At 48.0% G+C, this 24457-nt stretch overlaps 1 protein-coding gene across 1 annotated transcript; it reads left to right on the top strand.

Moving 5' to 3' along the window:
- The first annotated feature begins 1280 nt into the window (after nt 1-1280).
- On the top strand, nt 1281-22477 carry SUMF1 (sulfatase modifying factor 1). Its single transcript, XM_063165050.1, has 9 exons — nt 1281-1484; nt 2842-3015; nt 5073-5147; nt 12800-12882; nt 14925-15047; nt 15533-15647; nt 16490-16603; nt 20190-20249; nt 21657-22477. Exons 1-9 carry the CDS (start codon nt 1281-1283, stop codon nt 21765-21767), a joined length of 1059 nt encoding a protein of 352 aa, XP_063021120.1. The 3' UTR covers nt 21768-22477.
- Nucleotides 22478-24457: the final 1980 nt, after the last annotated feature.

Here is a 24457-nt window from a genome sequence, read left to right as displayed (position 1 = left end):
GTGATTGTTTCATTGGGTTCTGCTGTGAATTATTTTGACTCATTGGCCAATTGGGGCCAAGCTGTGTTGGGACTCTGGAAAGAGTCACAAGTTTTCATTATTATCTTTTTAGCCTTCTGTCTGTATCCGTTCTGTGTTCTTTAGTATAGTTTAGTATAGCAGTCTTTATTATAATATGGTATCATAAAATAATGAATTAGCCTTCTGAGAACATGCAGTCAGATTCCTCATTTCTCCCTGCCATGGGGCACCCCACAAATACAAAATCTTCCCAGCACTGTCATTTTACACAGCAAAGCATCACAGAGCAGCACATCTCCTTTGAGCATTCACACACACCAAACCCCTCCGTCACTCGTGCTTCTCTTTGCTGCAAGTAGAAGCCAAAATTACATTGAGTATTTTGAATTAATATCCCGCAGGATGAGGAAAGATTTATTTCGGTGTGGGGGATGATGCAGAAGATCCATTCTGTTGACAGCTCTGAAGAGAAGCTCCCACAAGAAAGTGAAGATTTTACAGAGTTTCCAACAACTTCAGCGAACTGCGGGAGAAATGGAGGAGAACCCAGGAATTGTGAGTCCCTGCTGGAGAGGGGCAATCCCAAAGCACCCTTCCAGGGATGGGCCTGGGAGCACAACCTTGGTGCCCTTTGGGAGGTACCTGTGGGGACACTGGAGGTGTTTTATGGACACATGGGATTCCTGTCCCATTTGAGATCTTTGAGTGGATTGCTGAGCTCCCCTCTCAGGGTGCTCGAGTCCAGGGAGGGATCAGCAAGAACCACTGTGGATGGCGACACAAGGGGACAGAGAGGGACACAGAGGGGAAAGGGAGGGACACAAGGAGACAGAGGGGGACAGTGGGGTCAGGAGGGGAAAGAGAAGGACATGAGGGGACAGGAAGGGACAGTGGGGTCAGGAGGGGACAGGGGGGACACAGAAGGACAGTAGGGTCAGGAGGAGACAGGGCAAGACATGAGGAGACAGAGAGGGACACAGAGAGGACACGGACAGTGGGGTCAGGAGGGGACAGAGATGGACACCAAGGGTCAAGGAGGGGACAGGGAAGGACACAGAGGGACAGCGGGGTCAGTAGGGGACAGAGAGGGACACTGAGAGGACACGGACAGTGGGGACAGAGATGGACACGAAAGGTCAAGGGGGGACAGGGAGGGACACGAGGGGACAGCCCCGGTCCCGCCCCTCAGGGCGCGGCGCGGCCCCTTTAAGACGCTCCCGGTCACGTGACCAGGCGCGGCACGTGGCCCCGCCGCCAAGATGGCGGCGCCCGCCCGGCTGTGCCGCTGCCTCCTCCCGCTGCTGCTGGCGGCCATGGGAGCGGGAGCGGCCGCCGGCACCCCCGGCACCCCGGGCTGCGGCTGCAGCGCCAGCCGGGCCGCCGGGGACGGGCGGGAGGAGGCGGCGCGGCGCTACTCGGCGGCAGCGGCGGCGGGCAGCGGGCGGAGCGGCGGGCAGGGGCCGGTGAGCGGCGGGGCTGGGAACGGGCTCGGCCACCTGAGGGGTGGCCCTGGAGGGGCACGGCCTCCTCCGGGATAACGGAGCAGCCGGGGAACTGCTGTGGGGAAAGTTAAATTAAATTATGGGCGGGTGGGGCGAGCCCCTGAGGAGCTGGGCTTGGGCGCGGGTGCTGCTTCGGGCCCCACCTCGCGCTTGCCTCACGGAGAGAACGGGAAACCTGAGGGAATTCATCTCCTGCTGCCTCTGTTCTGGTGCTGGGAAGCTGCGTCAGCCTGGAAAAGCCTCTGGGCAACAGGCAGGGGAGAACTCGCTTCACGAATTGGAGAATATTTAGAGTATGAATTGAATAATCCCTGTTGTGCTTGGCATCCGTGTCACCGATGGATATTTTGTGTGACAAACTGAGCAGTTCACTGTAGGTCTGGAGAATGAAAAAATCCTCTGGCCCTTCATGCAGCTGGCAGCCTCAGCAGTAGGTAATGAAAGCTAATTACTAATTATGCTCACAACATAACTTGCTGATGCTCAGCTAGAAAACACCTTTACCAGCAGAGAAGTGGGAGAAGAATTGGCCTCTGCATCACCCATAAACAGGTTTATTTATTTCCAGCATGGATTTAGAACTGGGGAGCCAGCAAGAGTTAATTTTGCACTGGTTTTAGCCCAGTGAGCTCTGAGCCTGGCTTGGAAACCTCTTGAGGGAGTCGTTCCAGCTACCGAGGCTTGAAGAGAGATTGCGAGGGAGGAAGTGGTGCAACTTTGTGTTGTCGTTTCCTAAGTCCTAAAAAATGTAAGCAAATTTATCCTGAAGGCCTTTTATGGAGTCAGTTTCAGACTGACTGTAAGAGCTCAGATTCTTCTCAGTGGAGAAAGTTACGAGGACACAGCCAGCTTCAGATGGGGGCAGTTTGAAGGAGAAGCTGTTTGTAGCATTTTTTATGGGCCAGTTACAAGTTGTGTGAATTTTAGGTGTGGCTGGGAGAGATCTACAGTGGAGAAGGAACACGGGAATGGGATGAGCAAGGTGATGCTAAATCCTCATTCCCGTGCCCTGAAGAGGCAGGAGAGGTTCTGGGGAGCTGCTGTGAGCTCACTGTCTGCTCCTTTGCTGCCCTGTGTAACTGCAGAAATAACAGCTCAGTGTAACAAAGGAAACACAGCATGTTTCTCCTCATGGGAGCTCAAGCATGACCCAGACTTCTTGTGAAAAATGAGGATTGTCCCCATTGCAGTTCTGTCTGCTGTGTCCCCAGATGGGCTGCCCAGAATGCCCTTTCCAAATGACCTGCAGAGGTGAGGAGCAGAGCAGCCTGCGCTCCTCAGTGTCTCACTGTGCCTCCCTGGGCTGTTTGCTGTGCAGATGGTGCTGATCCCAGCTGGGGTGTTCACCATGGGCACCCAGGAGCCCCAGATCCAGCAGGATGGAGAGGGCCCAGCCCGCAGGGTGCACCTTGGCAGCTTCTACATGGACCAGTACGAGGTCAGCAACCGGGACTTCGAGAGCTTCGTCAACGCCACGGGCTACGTCACTGAGGTGAGGCACCGGGGCTGCCCTCAGCCCGGGACACTCCCAGTGGAACCAGCCTTGTCTTGTTGAAGGATGTCACAGCGTTGTTTGGGAATTGCACACTCCAGGATTTCTGCTGAAGGTAGTGGGGAGAGGGAATTGCCCTGCCGTCCTGGGCTGAAAGGGCAGTCAGGGGTTTGTGGCTGTGTTTAATAATTGTCACCTGAGCTCACATCTGCCCTGCAGCCTGGGTGAGGCCAGCAGATCTCTACAGGGGCTTTTGGGGTGGTTTGCTTGGGGTTTTTTGGTGTTTGGGTCCTGGAGTATAGGAGAGTGGCCCCTTTGTCCCCTCAAAACCAAAAGAAGCCCAGAAGTTTCTCTCCTTGATTAGGTGCAAAAGCCACCTTATAGGCCTGGGGGACTTCACCTCAAACTTAAGGATAGCCAATTGGACAGGAGCCAAAACGTCCTGCCTGGGCAACTTACTAGAAGAAGAAGCGAACAAAGAAACAAATGGCTTTTGTGAGGTGTTTTTACCAGAGCAAGGACCTCCTGCACCTGGCTCGGTTTTTCTCTGTTTGTTATTTTGCCTTTTATTAAACCTTTTTGTTTCCAACACTGCACCAGAAGCCATCCTGCTGATTTTATGCCTCCAAGGGTAGCTGAGCTACCTTAGGTGTGTTATAGAGCTCTGAGAGCTTGTGAGAGCTGGCTCAAAGGGGCTGCTGTAACACTGGAGCTCTTTGTACCAGGTTAGATTCTCCTTGTTTTAGAGAAACCTGGAGAAGGGAATTAACAAGCTGAGATGGCCAGGGACTCTGCAAGCTGGCTCAGCACAGGTCTGCTGTGACAGACAGAGAGCCCTGTGCCTCAGGAGGGGACAACAGCAGCTGCAGTGACAATTGTGTGCCTGTTCCTGGAACAATGGACCAGGAATATGCTGAGGTTCCTGCCAGGAAGGAGCCCCTGTGCCTGAAGCTCAGATCCCTCCTGACAGGTGCCTGTTCCTACACAGCTGTGACAAACCCTGACAGCCCTTTCAGGGAAGTGGAACCTGGGCAAGGAGCAGCTCTCCAAGGAGGCACTTTGCTGAATTCACTTGATGAACTGGCTCTCATTTGGAAGGCAGGATCCTCTGGTTGGATGAAGAGCTTCTTTTGTCTGCTATTTCTGTTTCTTAGCTCCCTAATTATGAAAAAAGGGAGGTTTAACTAATTTGAGTTGGAACAAAGCTTGCTTGTAGCAAACAGCTTCTGGGATGAGCACATGTGTGATGGGTTAAATGTGGAATCACAGAATATCCTCAGCTTGAAGAGACCCCAAGGATCATCAAGTCCAAGCCCTGGCTCTGCACAGACACCTAAACAGTCCCACCCTGTGCCTCAGAGTTATCCAGATGCTCCTGGAGCCCTGGCAGGCAGAACTGCATGCCTGGGAGCTGCTGCAGACTCAGCTGGTGTCATTGAGGACTCCACTTACGCCTCCTCCCTCTTTTTCTCTTGGTATAATGTACTGGGATTGATGGAAATTATTTGTATTTTTTATTCTTTATATCAATATAAATGCTAGATATAATGATTGAGTTACTTTTAACTCTTTATTGTTGTAGCAGCACTTTTAAATGTGGTACTAGTGATGATGGAGCAGTAAGTGACAAGGCTCAAGTCTTTTATTGTGCTTCCCAAAGGAAAAGCAAGAGGAATGAAACATGCCCTTTCATATTAGAGTGATGACTGTAGCATCTGAAAGCAGTTGGGACAATCAGAACTGCATTTTTAATGAATACAAGTAAAACATGTGCAGAAGCTCAGTGAGCTGCCATCTGCCCAGTGGCTGCTGAACAAAAACATTCAGAGAAAAGATCTTTTCTGTTCCAAAACAGCTTCCTTGAAAGAGAACTCAAATTCATTATTGGAATTTGTTTGGTCAAATGTTGGACTTGATGGCCTTGGAGGTTTTTTCCACCTTAAGGATTCTCTGAATTTTCTTATCCTTGATAAAACAGAGCTGTAAGTGTTCAGTGTGGTTCCAAGAATAGCGCTCCTCTGATGACATAATGGTTGAATCCTTTGTTCTTTCCACAGGCAGAGAAGTTTGGTGACTCCTTTGTGTTTGAGGGGATGCTGAGTGAGGCAGTGAAGGCTGACATCCACCAAGCAGTGAGTAGCACAGCAGGGGGAAGCTCCCTGAGCAATCCCTGGGCTCTGGTGGCAATCACTGCAGGGAAAACTGAGCTTTGTGGTGTCCCCAAAGCCAGGTGCAAAAATGGGGATTATGGAGAGGTGTTTGGCCAGGAATCGTGGGCTGAAGTGGGGAGGATTTGCCATCTGTTCTCTGTCCTTTTTCTTTAAAGAACAATTAAAAGCATCAGTTCCTGATGAGCAAAAATTGGTATCAACCCCTTGTTGTCTCTCTTTGCCCCCTACCTGAGAAGTTCAAGCTGTCTGTAAGATTCCTTATGTTGTGAATGGCTGGGGTTTATGATGTTTGCTCCTCTCTAGAGGATCCTGTGTTCATTTGCTGCTTTTCCAGCTCCCCTCATCCCCCTGGGCACTGCAGTGATCCTGGGAGGGGCAGTGCTGACTCCTCTGGAGCTGATCCAGTTTTCCTGTTGAGTGAAAGTGAATATTGATTTAAAAAGAAAGAAATTTGTGTACTGAACCTTCCCTGCCCTCTCTTTCCTCTTTTTCTGTTGTGAATGTGTTGCTGAGCCTTCCTCAGGCTTCCTTTACCTCCTGCTGAGCAGGTCAGGTCCCTTTGCACTCCTGGCAGATAAGCAGATTGTGTCCTGCCATCTCCTGGGTGAGCTGATCTGCTCTGAGCACGGGTTTGGACAGAATCACCTCCTGAGCCCCCTCCTGTCAGAATTCCCCTCAGCTCTGAAGGGGCACAGTTTGGTTTTTGTTTTCAAGGGGCAGCCTGAGAGAGGGGAGGTTCCAGGAAGCCCTGTGTGAGTGTGTGCTCTGAGGGCCTGGCAGAGAACGTGGGGTTTGGGTTTCTGCTGCCAGGGAAGGAAGATTACAAGTGCAGTTTGTAATCTTTTAATTCAGGACTAGCATTTGTGCACTGGGAGAGATAAGGCTAAATTGCAGTTCCCACCACCAGCATAACTGATGCTAAATCCATCCATGGATTTGTTCTGCCTTCATAAAAATAATAAAAAATACAAATTAAAAAAAATGAATGGCTCATCCCAACAGAAAAGAAATTCCTTTTCCTGTGTAGCTCTGTGTTGCAGAAATCCCTAAATCAGTGTCTGTGTTTTAAAACAAACAAACAAAACCCCAAGAATGCTGCTGTAAGCTCAGCCTTGGCAATTTTGTAAACACAGAGTGTTGGAGCCACTTTCCTGAGCGTGTCAGCCAAATTTCCCAGTGCTGGCTGCAGTGCTCACAGGACAAGGGTTGTGCCAGAGGCCTGGATGGAGCCCAAACTGGTCTTTTTTGGCTGCTGCTTTCTGAAGGTTTTCTGGAGCTGTTAAAGGTAAACTTGCTGTTAAAAGTCACCTTCTTCAATCAGAACTACCAGATGAAAAGGAGAAATAAGATATAAATATTGGTGTGTTACTGGCACTGCAGATCCCTCCAGCCAACCAGTGGGAGAAAGGGCTGTGGTTTTCCTTTGCCTCAGTGGCTCAGCAGTGTTTTGACAAGGGTTTTCTCCAGGTGAAACCCAGGGATGTGAAATGTAAATATGAATATAGGGGAAGAGCAACAGCAATGTAAATTTTTAAAGCAGTGTTTCAAATGCTGTGAAATAACTGGGGAAAGGTGAAAGTGGAAGTATCAAATGAAATAATTTAGAAATGATGAGCTGTGTGTCTGTTGGGGGTTTTGCTCTGGTTGGCCACTTTGTGTTTTCCAGTTCTTAAAGCAGATTTAGCAGAGCCTCAAAGGCACTGGCTGAGGCAGAGCTGGGGCTGCTGAGGAGTGAGCCAGCTGAGCTGCAGGGTGATTGTTGGAGCTCTGGGTGTGCCTTTCCTGGAGCTGAGGTGGGCTCCACATAGCCACTGACAGGAATGTGGGCTGGCCTCAGCTCTGGAAAGGAAGCAGTAAAAAGGGGTGGGAGCAGCCAGGGATGGAATTGTTGCACATTTCTGGGAACTCAGGTTTTAGTTTTGGCCTCCAAGTTTGTGGTGGTCATGTGGCTGAGGGAGGATTTGGTGCTGTGCCAGATGAGGGAGTTACTGATGGAACTGGGGAGGGCTCCTTCAAATGGAAAAGGATTTTGTGGGGTGAGGGGAAAAAGCCCTTTGAAGCTGAGATTATTTTGAGGGCTTAAAAAATTGAGAGCTTCACATCTTAAATTCTTCACTTGCAGCTTGGAGAAGAGAAGGCTCTGGAGAGACCTTGGAGCCCATTCCAGGGCCTAAAGGGGCTCCAGAAGAGGTGAAAGAGGAAAGGGACAGGACACAGGGAATGGCTTCCACTGCCAAAGGGCAGGGATGGATGGGATATTGGGCAGGAATTGTTCCCTGGCACAGGTGCCCAGAGCAGCCCTGGCTGCCCCTGGATCCCTGGCAGTGCCCAAGGCCAGGCTGGATGGAGCTCTGAGCAGCCTGGGACAGTGGGAGGTGTCCCTGCCATGGCAGGGGTGGCACTGGGTGGGATTTAGGGTCCCTTCCAACCCAAACCATTCCATAATTCCACTTTATTCTGGGGGATTTGAGAGCTCTTGCCAATCCCTGCAGGAGTTTGCTTGCTGCTCAGGTGCCATGGATGGCACAACAGGAGTGCAGCCTCAGTCTTTGCTCACTGGAGAGTAGTGGGGACATTGTTGTTCTTGGCTCATGGAAGGCAGAAAAATTAATTTTTGCTTCAACACCAGATAAATTCTGCACTGAAGAGCCTGAGAGCATACAAATGTGTGCTGCCTTTGTGAGGGTATGGAATTTTGGGTCTGGAATGCAGTGGAATTGGCTCACTGGCAGCTCAAGGCAGCACTAAGTTCTGGCCAATCCAGAACTGTAGGATGCTGCTTTCATCCCTGTCTGTATGGAAATCTCTGCAGTGGCCTGGAGCTGTGCAATTTGCCTGTTTCACAACAACCCCAAACTGAAACATTCTGCATTTCAGCTGAACACCCCAAGGTGCTGCTGAGAGGAGCCCTGGCTGCAGGTGGGCCAGCAGTGCCAGCGTGGGCAGGGTGAGCTGTTCTTGCAGCCCCCACTGCTCCAGCTGCTCCCTGCAAGGAGCTGCGAGATGGAGCTGCTCCTCTGTGGGTTTTTGTGCTCTGCTCCCACTGCCGAGAGGGATGTGCAGGAATTCTCCCTGGGAATTGCCAGGAACATCAGCCTGTGTCATCAGAGCTGCAGTTTAAAGCACAGCATGATTTGTGCCTCAGGATAAATCCGTGCACATCTCCTCTCCTCACAGCTCATGTGCTCTTGGTTAGTGGAAAAAATGACCAGTTGGAGTGCAGATTTAGATGTTGGCTGGAAATGAGACTTCCAGAGGTGTCTGCCTTCACCAGGAATATCAGTTCCTCAAAAGAAGCTTCTTCTGATTCCAAAACTTGCACTTAATGAATCTGACTGGATTTGAGCATCACGTATTTGTGGTTATTTTTCTTGGAGGATTGACAGGGCTGTGAAGTTTTACACTGCCTGAACTGAGGTTCAATGACCTTTCCTGCTGCAAAGAAAAGGTCCCTTCATAGAAGTACTTGTTTCCAGTCAAGTCTGAAATATTTTTTGTAGTTGATGACTTACAGAGTAAAATTAAATATATTTTAAAGCTGCTGCCTTTCCTTGGTGTGCAGTTTCAAACTGCTGTAAAATGCTGGATTTTAAGGCAGATAATATTCAATATTAAACAAACCCCCTTGTTGCTTCTGTTCCTGAGCTCATGAGGGAGGCCATTAACATTAGAAATTAAGAGTGAGAACAGATTCTTCTGTAATTAGAGCTTTGAGGGAGCTGGGACTTTTAATTGATAGAATAAATAGCATGGGAATTGCAGGAGCTGGCAAAATCAGGTATTCACAGAATCCTGGCAGGGACCTCTGGAGATCCCAGTCCAGCCCTGATGCAGGTGTGAGCTGCCTGCTGGACAAATCCTCTGCTCACTGTGAGTTCTGTTTGTGGGGGCAGCATTTCCCAGTCCTGGCTCAGTCCCTGTCCATAATTACTGCAGGTTTGTTCTCTGTGGGGACACTGAAGTGGATCCTTTGCACAGTAATTATTTTTATTTCTTAAACTTCTCACCCTACTAAAAATGTTCTGTTTTCTGTCTGCCTCTTTCTTCAGTAGTTCATTAATCAGTGCTCAAGGTTTAGGATCTGGCTTAGAGCAGGAAGAACTGTCAGAGATTTATGTGTATCTGCCTTACATGAATAAAATAAAACCTCATCCAAAAATTCTGTTCTTTACTGAATAACAAATTTTTCCTCACATCCTACCAATGCTTACAAGATCCTTTTGCATATTAAAGAAGTACAGAGCTCAACACCATCTGATTGAAACAAGTGGTAACCTATTATATCAGCTTCTGAACTGGAATGGTTTTAAGAACTTTTTAAGAATCCATCACTTAATAAATGAGTTTTAAAGTGGCTTCCAGACTTGGGCTGCTTTTCACTCAAAGTCTCTTTTAACACAGTTAATTCTGAAGTTCTTACTCTGCAGTCACTTTTGGTTTTTTCCAGCTGTTTATCCTGACCTGGAGTATTTTAAAATACTGTATTAAAATAGCATTAGAGTGCTGTAGCACAAAAAAAGCTGATGTTTGGTGCAGTATGACTGGACAGCAGCATGAATTTGTCATATCTTGTGGGCCTGCCTTAAAGTTCAAATCCACAGCTTTGTTATTTCAGGGGACTTGCTACTTGATGGAAATGCTGGAGCCTGAGCCAAGATGAGCTCCTCTGTTGAGTTTATTTTTGGTAATTTTTGGGATACATAAATCTGATTTGAATTTGAGATTTGCTCCTCAAGTGGGGGTTGTTTTTCTCTCGAACGTGGCCTGTGACAGGTTAGTGCAAGAATAATAAATGCTGTTATGGCTTTGGCCTGGGTGCCTTTGGGGTGGTTTTTGGGGTATTCCCCTACTGCAGCAGCAGCAATGCTGACAATGAAACTCACTTGGTGATGGTCCCCACTCTAATTTCTAATTTTCTTTTCTCCATAGATTTAGGAAGGAATTTTCTTCAAGCTAATTGTGAAGTAGTTTAAAAATCTTGACATTGTGAGGTAATGGAGCAATTAAAGCTAGGCTGTCCCAGCCCACTTGGAAAGGAAAATGGAATACCTAGGAGGAGAGTTTTCTGCAGGCTGTTAGTGGGAGCTCAGGCTCCAGCTCTGCAAATTGCTCTGCCCCAGTGCAAAGCTCGTGGGCTGGAATTAATTGTTTGAGCTCTTCCCAGTGCTAGCACACTGGGCTCTCTTTTCACAGTTCTCTGGGTCTGCAAGGAGCAGAACAGGGAGTTCTCAAGGTTTAATCCTGGAGGGGAGAGCAGGATAATCCCCGTGTCCAGCTGGATCAGACCAAGCCAAGCCTTTGTGCCTCTGCTTTGCCCTGGGAATGCTTCCCTGTGCACCAGCATTGCAGGGCAGGTGTGGGTAACCTGGCACAGGTGACATGCTGCAAGAATTACCCTAAAGGAAGGGGGTTGTGCTCTGATTCAAGATCTGCTCAGCAGCATCTGCTGCTGTTTGGACAGCAGGAATCTGTTGCCTGTGCATGGAACGTGTTTTGGAGGGAAGCAGAACGTGAAGTGTTATGAAAGTAACTAAGCTCATTATTGGCAGGGGAGGACTTGGCTGTATTAACTGTGATGTTGTAATATCTCTGTCTAATTAGCTCTTCTGCTAATTAGATTTAGAACAATTAAAAGCTTTAAAGACTTGGGAGAAGTTCTGGGAGAGAGCTGTGGATTCCAGGTAGGAGATTTCTGGAAGGAGCAGCTCGGGGTATGTTACCAGAGCCAGGGGCTGCCTTGGCTGAGTCTCCAGGTAATTCCTGCAGGCTCTGTGTGCTCTCCCTGTTGTCCCTGTCCCAGCCCTGCATGTGTGACTGCTCTGGGTGCTCTGCAGGGCCTGGCAGCCATTTGGGGCTCAGCAGAGCCACAGCCGGGAGCTGTGCACACGCAGTGCTTTCCTGGGGAGAGACATTCTTCTTGGGTTAAAATAAACCAGCCTGATTGAAAGCATCTGCTTTTTCTTTTGCATCACAAAAATGTTTTCCAAAATTAAAGTCGTCTAAAGTGTAAATCTTTGCAGTCTCCTGCAGAGATGTTTTTATCCAAAACCCAGCAGTTTAATTTACAAAAATATGTTGTGCTTAGAAACTGTCGAAATCTCTCTTGTGATCACTCAGATTTTAGCTTTAGCAAGTGGTTCTGCTGCTCTTTTATTTTCCTTAAATAGCTGTGAAATGCTAATTTTGGATTTCTGTCCTATTTTCAGTGTAGTTTAAAGGTCAAACCTCAATATGGGCAAGGAATTGGTTAAATCAGACTAGTTTTAAACCTCTTGACTGTTGTATCAGTTTAGTAGCCCATCACTCTGAAGTTTTAGTGCTGTGAAGTTGAGTAGAGGATCTGCTGGAAGGTCTCATTCTGGGGTTTGAAGCTTTAGTCCAGGATTGCTGATTTCCAGGGAGCTTTTCCATACCCAGATGTGCTGCAGGCAAAATCTGTGTGTGCTGGGAGGGGAGGAGGGAAAGGCTATCAGGGAGTGTGGGCACAGCCTGATGAGGCTCCAAACCCAGGGTGATGTGTGTTTGGTCACTTGCTGCTGAAATATCCACGTGAGGGATTTGATGTGTAGCTTGGACCAGGTTTTCTCGACAATCTCTGTGTGACACAGGTAATCTCTTGGCCTACACACATGTAATTACATGTTCTGTTGAAGGATGCAGCTTCCCCCTAGAAGCTGCTGTTAGAATTGTTTGCCCAGACTGATTCTGGATCTCCTCAACACCAGCTTGCAGTGACTTTTTGGTCTTTGCTCTGAAGGTTTGGTGAGTTAAAGGGCAACACTCCTGGCACCTTTCCTACCTCTGTGAATAACACTCGACAAAGTCAGGCTAGGACTAACCAGCCTCTGGCTTGTTTACCTCCTCAAGCATTCCAGGCTTATTTTCTCTGATTTTTGTTCTTTATAGGCATTATCTCTGTAATAGGAGTAGTTTGGAAGCTGCGGCATAAATGTTCCTTTCTTTGCCTCAATGAAGGCCCCATTATTAAAATTAGTATTTGTAAGTGAATATGAATCAGAACAGTTAAGCATTGCTTTGAAGTAAGCCTTATAGAAGAAATCCCTAAAGAATGTCTTCCAGGAAAAACTCCTTGGCCTTGAAGCACCAAATTTGGGACTTCTGGTTTGAGAGAACTACTCAATGTCTGCATTGCTACAGATTTTGGCTTTGTGATGTTTCCCAGCAAACCAGCTGGGAAAAAAAAAAAAAAAGAGAAAGGCTTCATGCTTTCACTTCCCTTGTGTGGTTCTTCTGTCTCCACCTTCTGGAAGCTGAGAGCAAATAATTTAAAATCAGCTGATGGGTTAATGACCTGGAAAGCAAATGTGTTGCAAGATGAGTGTTTGACCCCCAGCTAAAGGGCATCATCAGGGATGGTTTCAGTGATGTCAAAACACTGAGTCCAGGGAGTAAATAATTAGGGTGAAAATGCTCTTTAGGCCAAAACTGTAGGTTTTTTTTCCTCTCTGCAGATTGTATCGGACTGAAGCCAGGCAGGAGCTGAAATTCATCCAGGCACAGGCTGGTTTGGGTTGGGAGGGATCTGGTGGCTTTCAGCACATCCCTTAGCTGGGAATTGAGTGTCCTTCCCTGCTGCTCTTGTCCTTTTGCAGGTGGCAGCTGCTCCCTGGTGGTTGCCTGTGAAAGGAGCCAGCTGGAGGCACCCTGAGGGCCCCGACTCCAGCATCTCCAGCAGGTGAGCCATGAGCACCCATCCCATCACAAACCCCAGGGAATGTCCCAGCTCCCACAGGATGGGGCTGCAGGACAGGGCTTTATTCGGGCACCTGCTGGCTGCTGCTTCTGGGGCTGTTTGCCACCTTCTGCTGAGCTGCAAGCAGCTTTCCATGGCCATGGGCAGCGGTGGAGAGCACGAAGGTCTGTCAGGACTGTGCTGACTGAGCCTCAGTGTTTGCTGTTCGTGTCTGTGTGCCAGCAGGGAGCACAGCAGATCTTCCAGGGTCACAAACTCCTGACCTGGGTTTGGAGGGGAGGAATCAATCCTCACTGTGTGCACCCTCTGGAGTCTGGGCACTCTGAACTCTTTGCTGTGGGATTTGGAAGCCTCTTCCTCTGGCAACACAAGACTGAGGAGTTTTGTGCTTTTTCCACTGTATTCTGACTCTGTGAAAAAGCAGTTGTGACTGTGTAGAACCTCTGAATGCTTTGGAAAACTCTGCTTTTTCATACAGTTAGTGCCACACTTTGCCTGCACAAACCCTAAAGCTTGCTGATCCTTGTCTTCATACAATTCCTTTCCATTCTGAAGTGGGATGAATTTTAGGCCTAGAAAATCAAATTACTGTCTTCATTTGGGGCCTCTAACATTGCAGCTGCTCCTCTGACTAGGCAGGTGTCAATGAAGTTGGCACTTCATCAGCTAGTGAAAGTTTCTAACAGCATTTTGAAATCAAATCAGACTCTCTAGCCTAGATCTAGTAGGGTTTTGAGTCCTCTAAGGACAGGACTTTGTTAGTGCACCATCATCTGATGGCTGAAATGCTCGGTAACGAGTTATCTTCTCTCCAAGGGCAAGGAAAGAATTATCTGAGGCAAAAATAGAGATAATAGCTGGAGGCATTGTTAGGGGGAGCCAGGAATTGAGGTCAGAGGCAGCAGACAGGAGCTGGAAACCTGCCATGAAATTCTGGGCTGGTGCAGACCTGGCCTGGCACAGCTGCTGGGAACTGGAAATGGCCCCAGGGGTCAACAGGGATACACGGGATTCCTAAATGGGGCAGGAAGAGAAGTTGTAGGAAGTTCCTCTCTCTCCTGGACATTCAGCTCTGGGAGCATCTTGGTCTATTGGAGGCTTGGATGGATTCTGCAAGAATGGCCGGGCAATTTTTTCTGTGTTTTTCTGGAAAAAGGGACAAGGATTTTAATGTCAGTCCTGGAACCAAACCCCATTAAAGATGGGGGCTCTTGTGTAAACTGTGACTGCTTAAAGCACCCAAGGAAAGTCACTTCCCAGCTAAATTTCTGCAGTTCAGTTTCCTGGACAGGGTGCTGCAAATGCTGATAGAGTTGGTGAGACTCTTCCTCCTGTCACCTCTCCCTCAAAGCCCCACAGCTGACAGCAAGGACAGCACCCAGAGCAGCAGAGGAGCCACAGGGGAGGGGAGAACAGTCACCATGAAATTGCAGAGTGCATTTTCCTGTTGAGCATCCTGCCTGCAGGCTGAGATGGCCCTGTGCCAGGCTGGTTTGATGCAGGGTGCCCCGTGCCAGGCTGGTTTGATGCAGGGTGCCCTGGCCAGGCTGCCAGGCTGGTTTGATGCAGGGTGCCCTGTGCCAGGCTGGGTTGATGCAGGGTGCCCTGTGCCAGGCTGGGTTGATGCAGGGTGCCCTGTGCCAGGCTGCTTTGGCAGTGCTGGTGCTGCAGGTTCCCAGTGCTTTCCTGTGGCTCTGCAAACCCAGGCTCCCCCAGAGGGCAGGGTTTGGGCAGTGCTGGGTGCTGCCCTTGAGAAACCACAAACCATAAATAACTGCAGAGCTGGAGGTGGCAGCAGCACGAGACAAACCAGAAGTTAATTATTTTCTCCTCCTGTTTCCCTCTGATGGCTGCATTTCCCTTCCAGCACTTTGCTGCCTTTCCTTAAGTAACTTTGCTGTGAAGTCACCTGGTGCAGCTGTGACTGGTCAGTCCCGTGTGCCCCTGGCTGGTGTCACACTGTGCTGTGCAGCCCTGAGTCTGCCTGGTGCCCTGAGGAGCCTGTCCTGCTCGTTTTGTTCCAGAATGGACCACCCAGTGCTTCATGTGTCCTGGAATGATGCGCTGGCCTTCTGCAGGTGGGCAGGGAAGCGGCTGCCGACCGAGGCCGAGTGGGAGTACGGCTGCCGAGGGGGGCTGGAGAGCAGGTACCTGTGAGGGAGGGCTGGGAGCACAGGGAGGGCTCCTCAGGGGAGGTTACCCCAGAACTGCTCTGCAGCCAGCCTGGGCTGCTCATCTGGGGAGGAGAAGGCTCCAGGGAGAGCTCAGAGCCCCTCCCAGGGCCTGAAGGGGCTCCAGGAGAGCTGCAGAGGGACTGGGGACAAGGGATGGAGGGACAGGACACAGGGAATGGCTTTAAACTTAAGGAGGGGAGGTTTAGATGGAGTGTTAGGAAAATGGTATTTATTGCAAGGGTGGGCAGGCCCTGGCACAGGTGCCCAGAGCAGCTGGGGCTGCCCCTGGATCCCAGGTTGGACATTGGGCTTGGGGACACCTGGGACAGTGGAGGTGTCCCTGCCATGGCAGGGGTGGCACTGGGTGGGATTTAAGGTCTCTCCCAACCCAAACCAGTCTGGGATTCTATAAACTGACTTTTAATTAACTGACAGCTGCTCTGTTTGTCTTTCCTCAGGCTTTTCCCATGGGGGAACAAACTGCAGCCCAAAGGGCAGCACTATGCCAACATCTGGCAGGGAGAATTCCCCACCAACAACACAGCAGAGGATGGCTACAAGGGGACTGCACCTGTACGTGTGTCTCAAAGACAATCCAGCATGTGGAAATGATCTTAGTCTTCCTAAAATTAAGGGCTGTCTTCAGGAGGATGAATCATGGCTGTTTTTCTTCCCTGCACTCTTTCATTTTAGATTTTAAGTTGCATTAAATTTCACTGCAGGCTTGAATGTTATCAAGGGACTCTTTTACAAGCTAATTGAAAAGTAAAGATTACTTTCATTTTAACTTCTAGTTCCTCTCAAACTGACCTCTTTTCCCCCCTCCCAGTCTGTTTGTAGTCAGAAGCTGAAATACTTTCTGCCTGCACTTCTGGCCTTGCAGTTTTGTGAGCTCAAAAATCACACAATAACTTAAGAGAAATTAAATTTCCCTTTTGGGGAAAGGTTGGGCCTGCCTGTCTAGTATAACAACCAGAGTGGAATTTTAAAGGCAGTCAAGAATGTGAATGAATTATTGAATGGTATTTAAGTAAGTCCAAAAGTTTCATCAGAAGAGGAGTCTGCCCAGGCAGGAGCTGGCTTTTCCTTGGTGGGAGGGAGTCTGGGAGCTGTGAGTGGGGTCAAGTCCCTGATGCCAGGCGTGCCTGCTGCTCAGACAGTGCCTCCCCGGAGAGGCTGAGTCTCCAAAGCCAGCCAGGGGATGCTGTGTCACACTGGAGCAGGGTGCTGGGGACACAGAGGTGACCACAGCCTTCGTCCTGCTTGATTTCCCTGCAGGATATGGAAGTGTTCCAGGGCTGCACTGCTGATCTGGTGCCTGCCTTTGGGGCTCCTCAAGGAGCACCTTGAGCAGACAGGTGTGAGGATTCCAGCCTGTTTGGAGTGTCTCAGAGCTGTGTTCCCTTGCTGTGCAGGTCTCTGCCTTTCCCCCCAATGGCTACGGCCTCTACAACATGGTGGGCAACGCCTGGGAGTGGACATCGGACTGGTGGGCTGTGCACCACTCCCCCCAGGACCTCCACAACCCTGTGAGTGTTTGCTTGGCACATCAGGGGCTCCTTGCTGTGGGAAAACTTCTGCTCTGTGCTCCTGGGGTGGGGGATTGGCAGCATCACAGCACAGCTCATCCACGCTGCAATTGCAGTGCTCTGGTGCAGTTTTGGTGTTTGGTTAGTTGTTCACACCTGGTTAGAATACCCATTGAATTCTTCCTAACTGGCCTCATATTACAGAAATCAATCATTTATGGAATTACTTCTTTAAAAAAAGGAAGGGTTTTACTTCATTTATGTTGCTACAAGCTATTCTTATTTTCCCCCTCCCAGGCAGAGAACAAACCATCATGAATTATCTTTCTGGCTTTTGGTAGCTTGTTTTAAACTGAACATGTGATAAAATTTGAGTTTTAAGAGAAGTCACCAGGCTCTGAGAGGTGAATCTTTGTTTTTCTTTATGGCAGGCAGATGGAGGTTCCTGCAGGGTGAGATGTGTGAGGTCACTGATGCTCTGTCTCAGCAGGTTCCAGTTCCAGTGTTAGATCTGCTCCTCTCCCAGTTATCCAGGATGAGTAAATCCCATGATTTATGAATATGACAAGTAAGGCCATATAGAGTTTGTCACTCAAAACCCCAACAAATACTGTGGTTTTTATTTGCTAACAACTCACAAAGCACTTCCAGGTTTATTTTTATTCCTGGTAATTACTTGTGAAGGCAAGACAATTATGGAACCTCCCAACAATCTGTGTGCAGAATTTCATCCATTCCTTGTCACCAATCCCCAGCATAGCCCAGATCTCTGCAGTGCTAGAAAGCTGCTTTGAAGATTTTGGGTGTTAAACTTAATATGATAAAAAACTGTGCCTGAGCTCTGACCCTCTGGAAGAATTCAGTCTTTTCAGCCCAAAGAACACAGCCTGTATTTAGGTTACACTGCCCTGTGCTCTGCAGAGACTGAAGAGCTGGGCTCTGATAGATCTGGTGCTAATCAGTTCTAATGTCTCAGAAGATAACTGCAGCCTGGCTATTTTGGGACACCTTTGCACATGAGGAGATGCAGTTTCCTTACCCATTTAACCAGAAAAACCCTTTGGAATTCACTTTGAAGTGTTCTGCCTCAGAGAGTTGATTCTGACAATCACTTTGCATATGAAAAACTCTAAAAGCCTCATTGTTAACACCTGATTTTTAAATACTTCCTGAAGTGTGTGGGTTTAAAACTTCAACAAACTCTTGGAGCTGAACAGAGCAAAATTCACAGGATAGTTGTTCCCCACCATCACCTTAATCCAGCAGGGAAGTGCTGCTGCCTTGGCATCATCAACATCCAAGTGTCTCAGGTAAATAATTATAGTGAAGGTGCTTCACTGCAGTCACACAATCCCAGAATGGTTTGGGAACTGATTTCTCTCCAAACAGAGTGACCATGTGGCTGTGCACTGGAAATCACCATGCACCATCAGAAAGCATTTGTTTGATGTAATCAAAGAAGTACAACTTTATTTTCATTAAGAAAAAAAAAAACTTCTGGGTTTTTTTTAGTAACTTTTAAAAGAACAATCCTACTTCTATGAGCTTTGGTAATGGAATGCACAAGCACTTATGTAATCAGACTGGAATATGGCTGTTGCAGTATTCTAGTACAGAATAACCTTGTTAATTTACAGTAAACTCTGGGGTTTAATTCTGGGATCAAAGTCTGGACAGCTCTGGCCCTTTGCACCCACGTCCTTCCCCTTCAGTACCAGCTGGTGCACTTCTCCAGGTCGGGCCATGAAACAATGGTGCTTGATAGAACAGAGATTTGCTTGTTTTAATCAAATGTGACCTTAATTGCTGGGCTGAGATTAGCTTTTATGAGGGGAAGCACAGCCAAGGCAGTTTCCTTCATCTATCAGTGAGATATGTGCACAAGCAAATGTTAACTGCAAATGCTGCTGCTGTCTGTTGGTTTCCTGACATCTTTGCCAGTTGTTTATGATAAACCCTTTACCTTCGGTGATTTTAAATAGGAGAATGATGTTTTATAATGGAACAGATTTATGGAGGACAGTACAGCATTTTTCTGCAGGTGAGGTATTTCAGGACTGTAATTCTCCTTCAGAGGCTGTAGGAGTCAATTTAAATTGGTTTGTTGTTACCAAATAACCTTTGATGCTCAATTTTGGCCTGGTGGAAGATCTTTGTAGTTAATAAAAAGATGCACTTCTGAGCCTTTGGTTCACACACTGCTCAGTGCAGGTCAGCCCTTTGGAATTGCTGACACATGACAGATGTAGAGCTTTCTAACCCTAATCAAAAATGTTCTCTTCATTTATAGAAGTGTCTTTGGAGCCAGTTGCACAGATTGCTGCTCAGCCCTGCAGCATTTAGGGGAAATCCTGCTCCCCAGCCCCATTGTTCTGCTTTGTCTTGTTCCCATGAACTTTTTTTAGGTCAGCTTTCTCCTGGCTTCCCTTGCAATGAGATTACCAGGCTGGGTGATGACTGTGCTGGCTGGAGCCTTATCTCAGAGCAGGGGCTGTGCATGCACCTGCAGCTGTTTGGGGACAGATTCCAGAGGCCTCAGTGGGAGCAGGGCTGGGCCGTGCAGCAGCACCCAGGCTTGGAAGGAGCGGATGCTGCCTCAGGGTGTGCCTTTCCTTGAGTATTTGTGTGCCATTAAATGCCAAATTCTTTTTCACACGTGTAAATTTTGGCAGTAAACATAAAGCTGCTACAATTTGTGCAGTGAACTTTCAGACAAAGCTGTCAAACTCAGGGGGTGCAGGCAGGAGCTGCTGGAGTACCAACATCAACTCTCAAGGTTTTCTGACAGTCCCTGGGATTTATGTTCAGTTACAAATGCACTTCTGGGGTCGATTCTTCTAGAACATCACCCCTGGTAATGCAGACCTGGGTGGGAGACAAGTGTACCCCTTGACAGGGTAGGAGAGTGGGATCCATGGCAGGTGTGACCAGGGTGGTCACTGAGGAAAGCTGGAGCTCATTTCCTTCCTGGTAAAACCCTCTTAGGAACCTATTGAAGTGAAGGGAGACGACCCATCTTTGTTGATCGGCCTGGAACTGCATTTTATTGATCCAAAATGCAGGTTTTTATAACCGTGTTAATTAGGCCATACATATTGCAAAACTCGAGCTCACGATAGGCTACAGAACAAACACTAACCCCTCCTTTTGTTTTCAATACCTGTGGTTTGTTATTGAATCCAAGATTTATTTTCTCACCCTATTATGAAAGTTCTCAAGGCCTCCATGTTATTGAAGACAGACTTGAGAACTTAGCTGTTTACAGAAACAGGCTGTGAGAATTTGCTCCTCACAGCTGCCTTTTAAGCCATTTCTGAGCAAAATTCTCCAACAGGAAGCCCCCTGTTCCCAGGCATTATCAGTGAGCGGCACCTGGAATGTTAAATATTTTCAGCAGTGGGGAGGGAGTACAGTTGCTGTCACCTGCAAATCCTGTAGGGCAGAATTATTTCAAGCTGTGTGCTTCAGACACCACTGAGATGTGTGTCTGGAATATTTCTGATTGCTCCTTCCCCATCTCCCTACTCCCTGTAATGAGCAGTTATTCCTGAGCACTGACCAGTGTCCTCCCTCCCTCCCTCCCCAGCAAGGGCCGCCCTCGGGCACGGACAGAGTGAAGAAGGGTGGATCCTACATGTGCCATAAGGTAACTCCTGTGCTCTCCTCCTGTTCCTCTTCCCTCTGAAAGCACTTGGCCATGATCCTCTGACAGTTTCCTAGCAGCCTGCATGCTTGTCAAGGGCTTTCATGGCATTTATGAAGAGCAACACCTGATGTTCTCAAGGACCTCTTTTTGCTTAGCTTGGAGTTAAAACAAGTAAGTTTTTTTAATCAGTATGGGGTTTAGATGCAGAACTTAAAGTTGATGCAGGCTTCTAATGGTGTTTTCATGATAGAGCTTGAGTGATACTTGTCAGAAAGTAGGAATGTGACTTTGTTTTTTAATTTTTTTAAGTTTTTTTTTGATCCAGAAAGGTTATGGAGCTCTGAGTAGCCAGGGAAAGGTGTTCCTCCTGCCCAGGGCAGGGGTTGGGGCTGGATAAGCTTTAAGGGCCCTTAAATCCCAAATCCTTTTACAATTCCATGGTTCAATGATATCAGGTGATTGCAGACCTGGCTGGGAGATGAAATGTTTGTTGGTGGCATACCTGAACATCCTTCAAAACTGCCAAGATGTCACCACAGAGTGATGGCTGTTCATGACACAAAATAGTGTTTTAAACTCTGCTCATGCAGTGCTTAAAAGCCCTCATTGTACATCTCCTGTTTCATTAAAGCTGTCCTGTTCTTCCCTTGCAAAGCCTGTGGCTGGCAAATCACTCTCATAATTAGATTAAATTTTCTGCAGTGAGATCCCATTTTCTACACTGATTTCCTTCTTAGGTGAAATCAATGTCAGATGTTAATTAGCAGTTTTGATTAAATTAACACTGGAATAGGCTCTTCAGTGATGAATAACATGACCCATTTTGAGGGTTTGTGAAGATTCTAGTCTGCCCTAGTCTTTTTTTTGTAGGTGATAAAACTAGGCTGTGCATCAAGACAAAACCACTGACTACTGTTAGTACAAGGGCTCTTTATTAGGTGCCTGCCATCAGCTCAGACTGATCTTTGTGTGCTGGTGCTCTTCTCCCCCTCAGACCTGACAGTGCCCGAAGCTGCACCTTTTCACATCCCATCCCAAAAGTCTGGCACCCCATTCAGGGAAATGTTCAGTACCTGTCCATTCCAGTGGGGCATTAGCACATGGATACACAGCTCAGCCTCTGAGGCAAGCTGAATGTTTTGGCTTTTTCCCAGAGCAGGAGATTCTTGGCTGACGCTTTATCAGACACTTTGCCATTCTTTCCAGTTTTTGTGTCAGCTGGTGTCTGTGCAGGATTCCCTCATTTCTAACACAGTGATTTCCATCTGTAGCACTTCATCGATCTGTCCCACAGCGATGGCAGCGCTTTGCCGTATGAATCTAACTAATTAATCTGTTAATCTAACAAGCTGTTGCCCGAGGAGCCCCAGCTGTGCTAAGAAGTTCCTTTTCTGTGTTGCTGTGCAGTCCTACTGCTACAGGTACCGCTGTGCAGCCCGGAGCCAGAACACGCCCGACAGCTCCGCGTCCAACCTGGGCTTCCGCTGCGCCGCCAGCCGCGCCCCGGGGCCCCGCTGAGCCACCCCGGGCAGGGCAGGCACGGCAGGCTGCACCCCCCAGGGCCAGCCACCCAGCGACAGCAACCCGAGCACAGTCCCTGGCTGATGGCACCACGGAAAAACCTGGCTTGGAGCTCCTGCTGAGGGAAGAAAAACCAGCACGACTCGAGAGCGCTTGGAGAACCTTCGTGTTCGTGAGCAACCTGGCCTGGGTGTTTGGGTTCAACTGGAACAAAACTGAGCAGAAACGTGGCAATCGTGTTTTCAAAGTTTACTTAATCCCAGAATTAGGCTGGAAAAACCTCCAGAATTATTGAGTCCAGCCCTTGACTGATCACGACCTTGTCAACTACAACAGCTCCTCTTTAGACAGAATCTTTATTAATTAATTTATGTAGAACTTCTACACTCAAATGCAATAAGCAAAGACTTTATAAACTTCTAGACAGCTTTAAAAGCAATTCTAGGCAATTAGGAAATTCTAGGCAGCTCTGAGAGACAATGAAGGAGTCAAGAATGAGGGCTGGGAGCTGACAGCTCTCCCCACAGGCAGCTTGCCCTTTGTTACATTCCACTTGCAGTGAAAATCATGTCCAGAAATGGGCTTCTCCTGGGGAGATATTTGCTGCTCTTTAGGAAGTGCCTTCTGCAGCTGAGGGAGATGATCCTCAGGGTGATGATGATTAGAAATCTTGTACATATTTGAATAAAATATCAAGCATTTGTTTATGCCAAAGACTTTTATTGATGGAAAAACACAACTTCCTTTGAATTTCTTGGATGCAGCGTAGGCTTATTTTAGGGACTTGGAAAATGCAATACTGACCTCATTAGAAACTGAAGTTAATGAATGATTCCACTTGAATAAGAGTCATGGAAGTGATGGCAGATGGAACTGTGAGCCCTAAGACCTAATAGGGTAAATTTCTGAACTGTTTTGTTGAAAATAAAATTCCTCACTGGGAAGGAGAGGAATTTTAGCAAGTGAGAAGGGAAATGGGAGCAATTGAAAGCAACCTCGTTTTGGGATCTGAATGTGACTGTGGATTAACAAAAGCCTTGGCACTGATGCTGGTCCTTGCCAGTGTTGTCTTTGCTGTAGAAAATTGGGTTTGAGTACAATGTAAATCCATCACCTGGCAGCTCCTTCTGCAGTGGTTTCATGTTGAAAAGATGACACAGGAGAATGCCTGGGCAGCCCTTCACCAAACACCAGCCTCCACTGGGGTCCAGGTGAGCCCAGCAAGCAGCAAAATCTATCCCAGGACACAGCATGATGTAGCACAATATTGAGATATTGACAATCATTATTGCACTCAGAGAAGAAAGGAGGAGGGAGGATGAAGGGAAGCTCAGAGCCTTGTGAGCTGTTTGACTGGATTCATTGTGGATGAGCACACTGAGCTGTGAGGGGCACACTGGGGCTCTGAAGGAGGAAGTGAACAGAAATTCAGCAGATTTCTGAACAGAGTCTATTTCTTTCCTAGTTTATTGACAGGGAATTTTTTAGTAAGATTTTGGTGCACTCCCCCAGGCAGCTGCAGTGCCAAGGCATGGTGGAGCATAGTGCTGTATGGAAAAAGGCCATTAACAACTGTCAGGATGGTTCAGAACTCAATTAACAATTATTTTGTTTGTGCAAGGCCCTCGGTTGAGCAGCCCAGCACTGCTGCTGTCCTGGGAAGTTTGCTCCAAGCAGATAACTGGGATCAGGTCACTGCCAGGAGCTGCAGCCCTGGCGTGGACTGAGGGCTCAGATTGCAGGGACAGAGGGCTCAGCTGTGCTCCTGCTCTGGGGCTGTGATCAAGGACCAGATACTGCTCAAGGTGCTTGGGATTTTTGATCTGCACTTCCTTAACTACTCAGAATCATGCCAAGTGCATACTCATAACAGGAAGGTAACAAACCGTGCTGTCATCCTGAAAACGAGGAGTGCAGATGCTGTAACACTCATCTTGAAACTTTGCTCAGGAGGGAAGAGGAAGTGGATTGGATCATCTGCTCCCAGCCCTGTGGTCTGAAAGTGGCTGGCATGATGCCTTCTCAGGGAGAAAACCAGATAAAACTCTGTTCTGCACAGGAGACCTTGCAGTCCAGGCTGTGCCCTGGAATCCTGTGCATTCCAAGGTACAGGATCCAGGGAGTTTCCCTCCTAGAACAGCAGGAACCCTAAGAGGCAAGGACTGAAGTTCATGTCCACTCAGCCTGTAAACCACTTCTGCCAGCAGCTGAAATCCTTTGGAAGGTTCTGCACTGACAGAAATGATGCTTAATGATTAACCCTAAGAGAAATGACGTGGTAATGTTTATTTTGACATAAACCCACAGCTGTGTCTAAACCCCAGCAGCAGCAGGAAGGCTCTTAAATGGGAGAGGTTAACACTGCATCTTATCAAGGAAGCAAACATAAGCACCAAGCAGGATTTTGTTTAGTAAATAGCAAAATGTCCTTTATCCCTGGTCACTGTCAGGTTAATCAGAGTGGTTTGGGTTGGAAGGGACCTTAAAGCTCATCTTGTTCCAACCCCCCTCCCCAGAGCAGGGGACCTTCAATTCATTCAGAGCTGCATCCTTGAATTATTCTGATCATATTTCAATAGGAAAGTGAATCTCCCAATGAATATTGAAATATTGATAATCATTACTGCTCTTGGAGAGCAGACAGGATTACAGAGCTCCCAGTTTTTAGCTGTTTGTCTGGATTCCTT

Source organism: Melospiza melodia, chromosome 10, assembly GCF_035770615.1.
Source record: "Melospiza melodia melodia isolate bMelMel2 chromosome 10, bMelMel2.pri, whole genome shotgun sequence".
Lineage (NCBI taxonomy): Eukaryota > Metazoa > Chordata > Aves > Passeriformes > Passerellidae > Melospiza > Melospiza melodia.
Note: the sequence above shows the minus strand (reverse complement) of the source record. Positions and strands in the feature narration are given on the sequence as shown.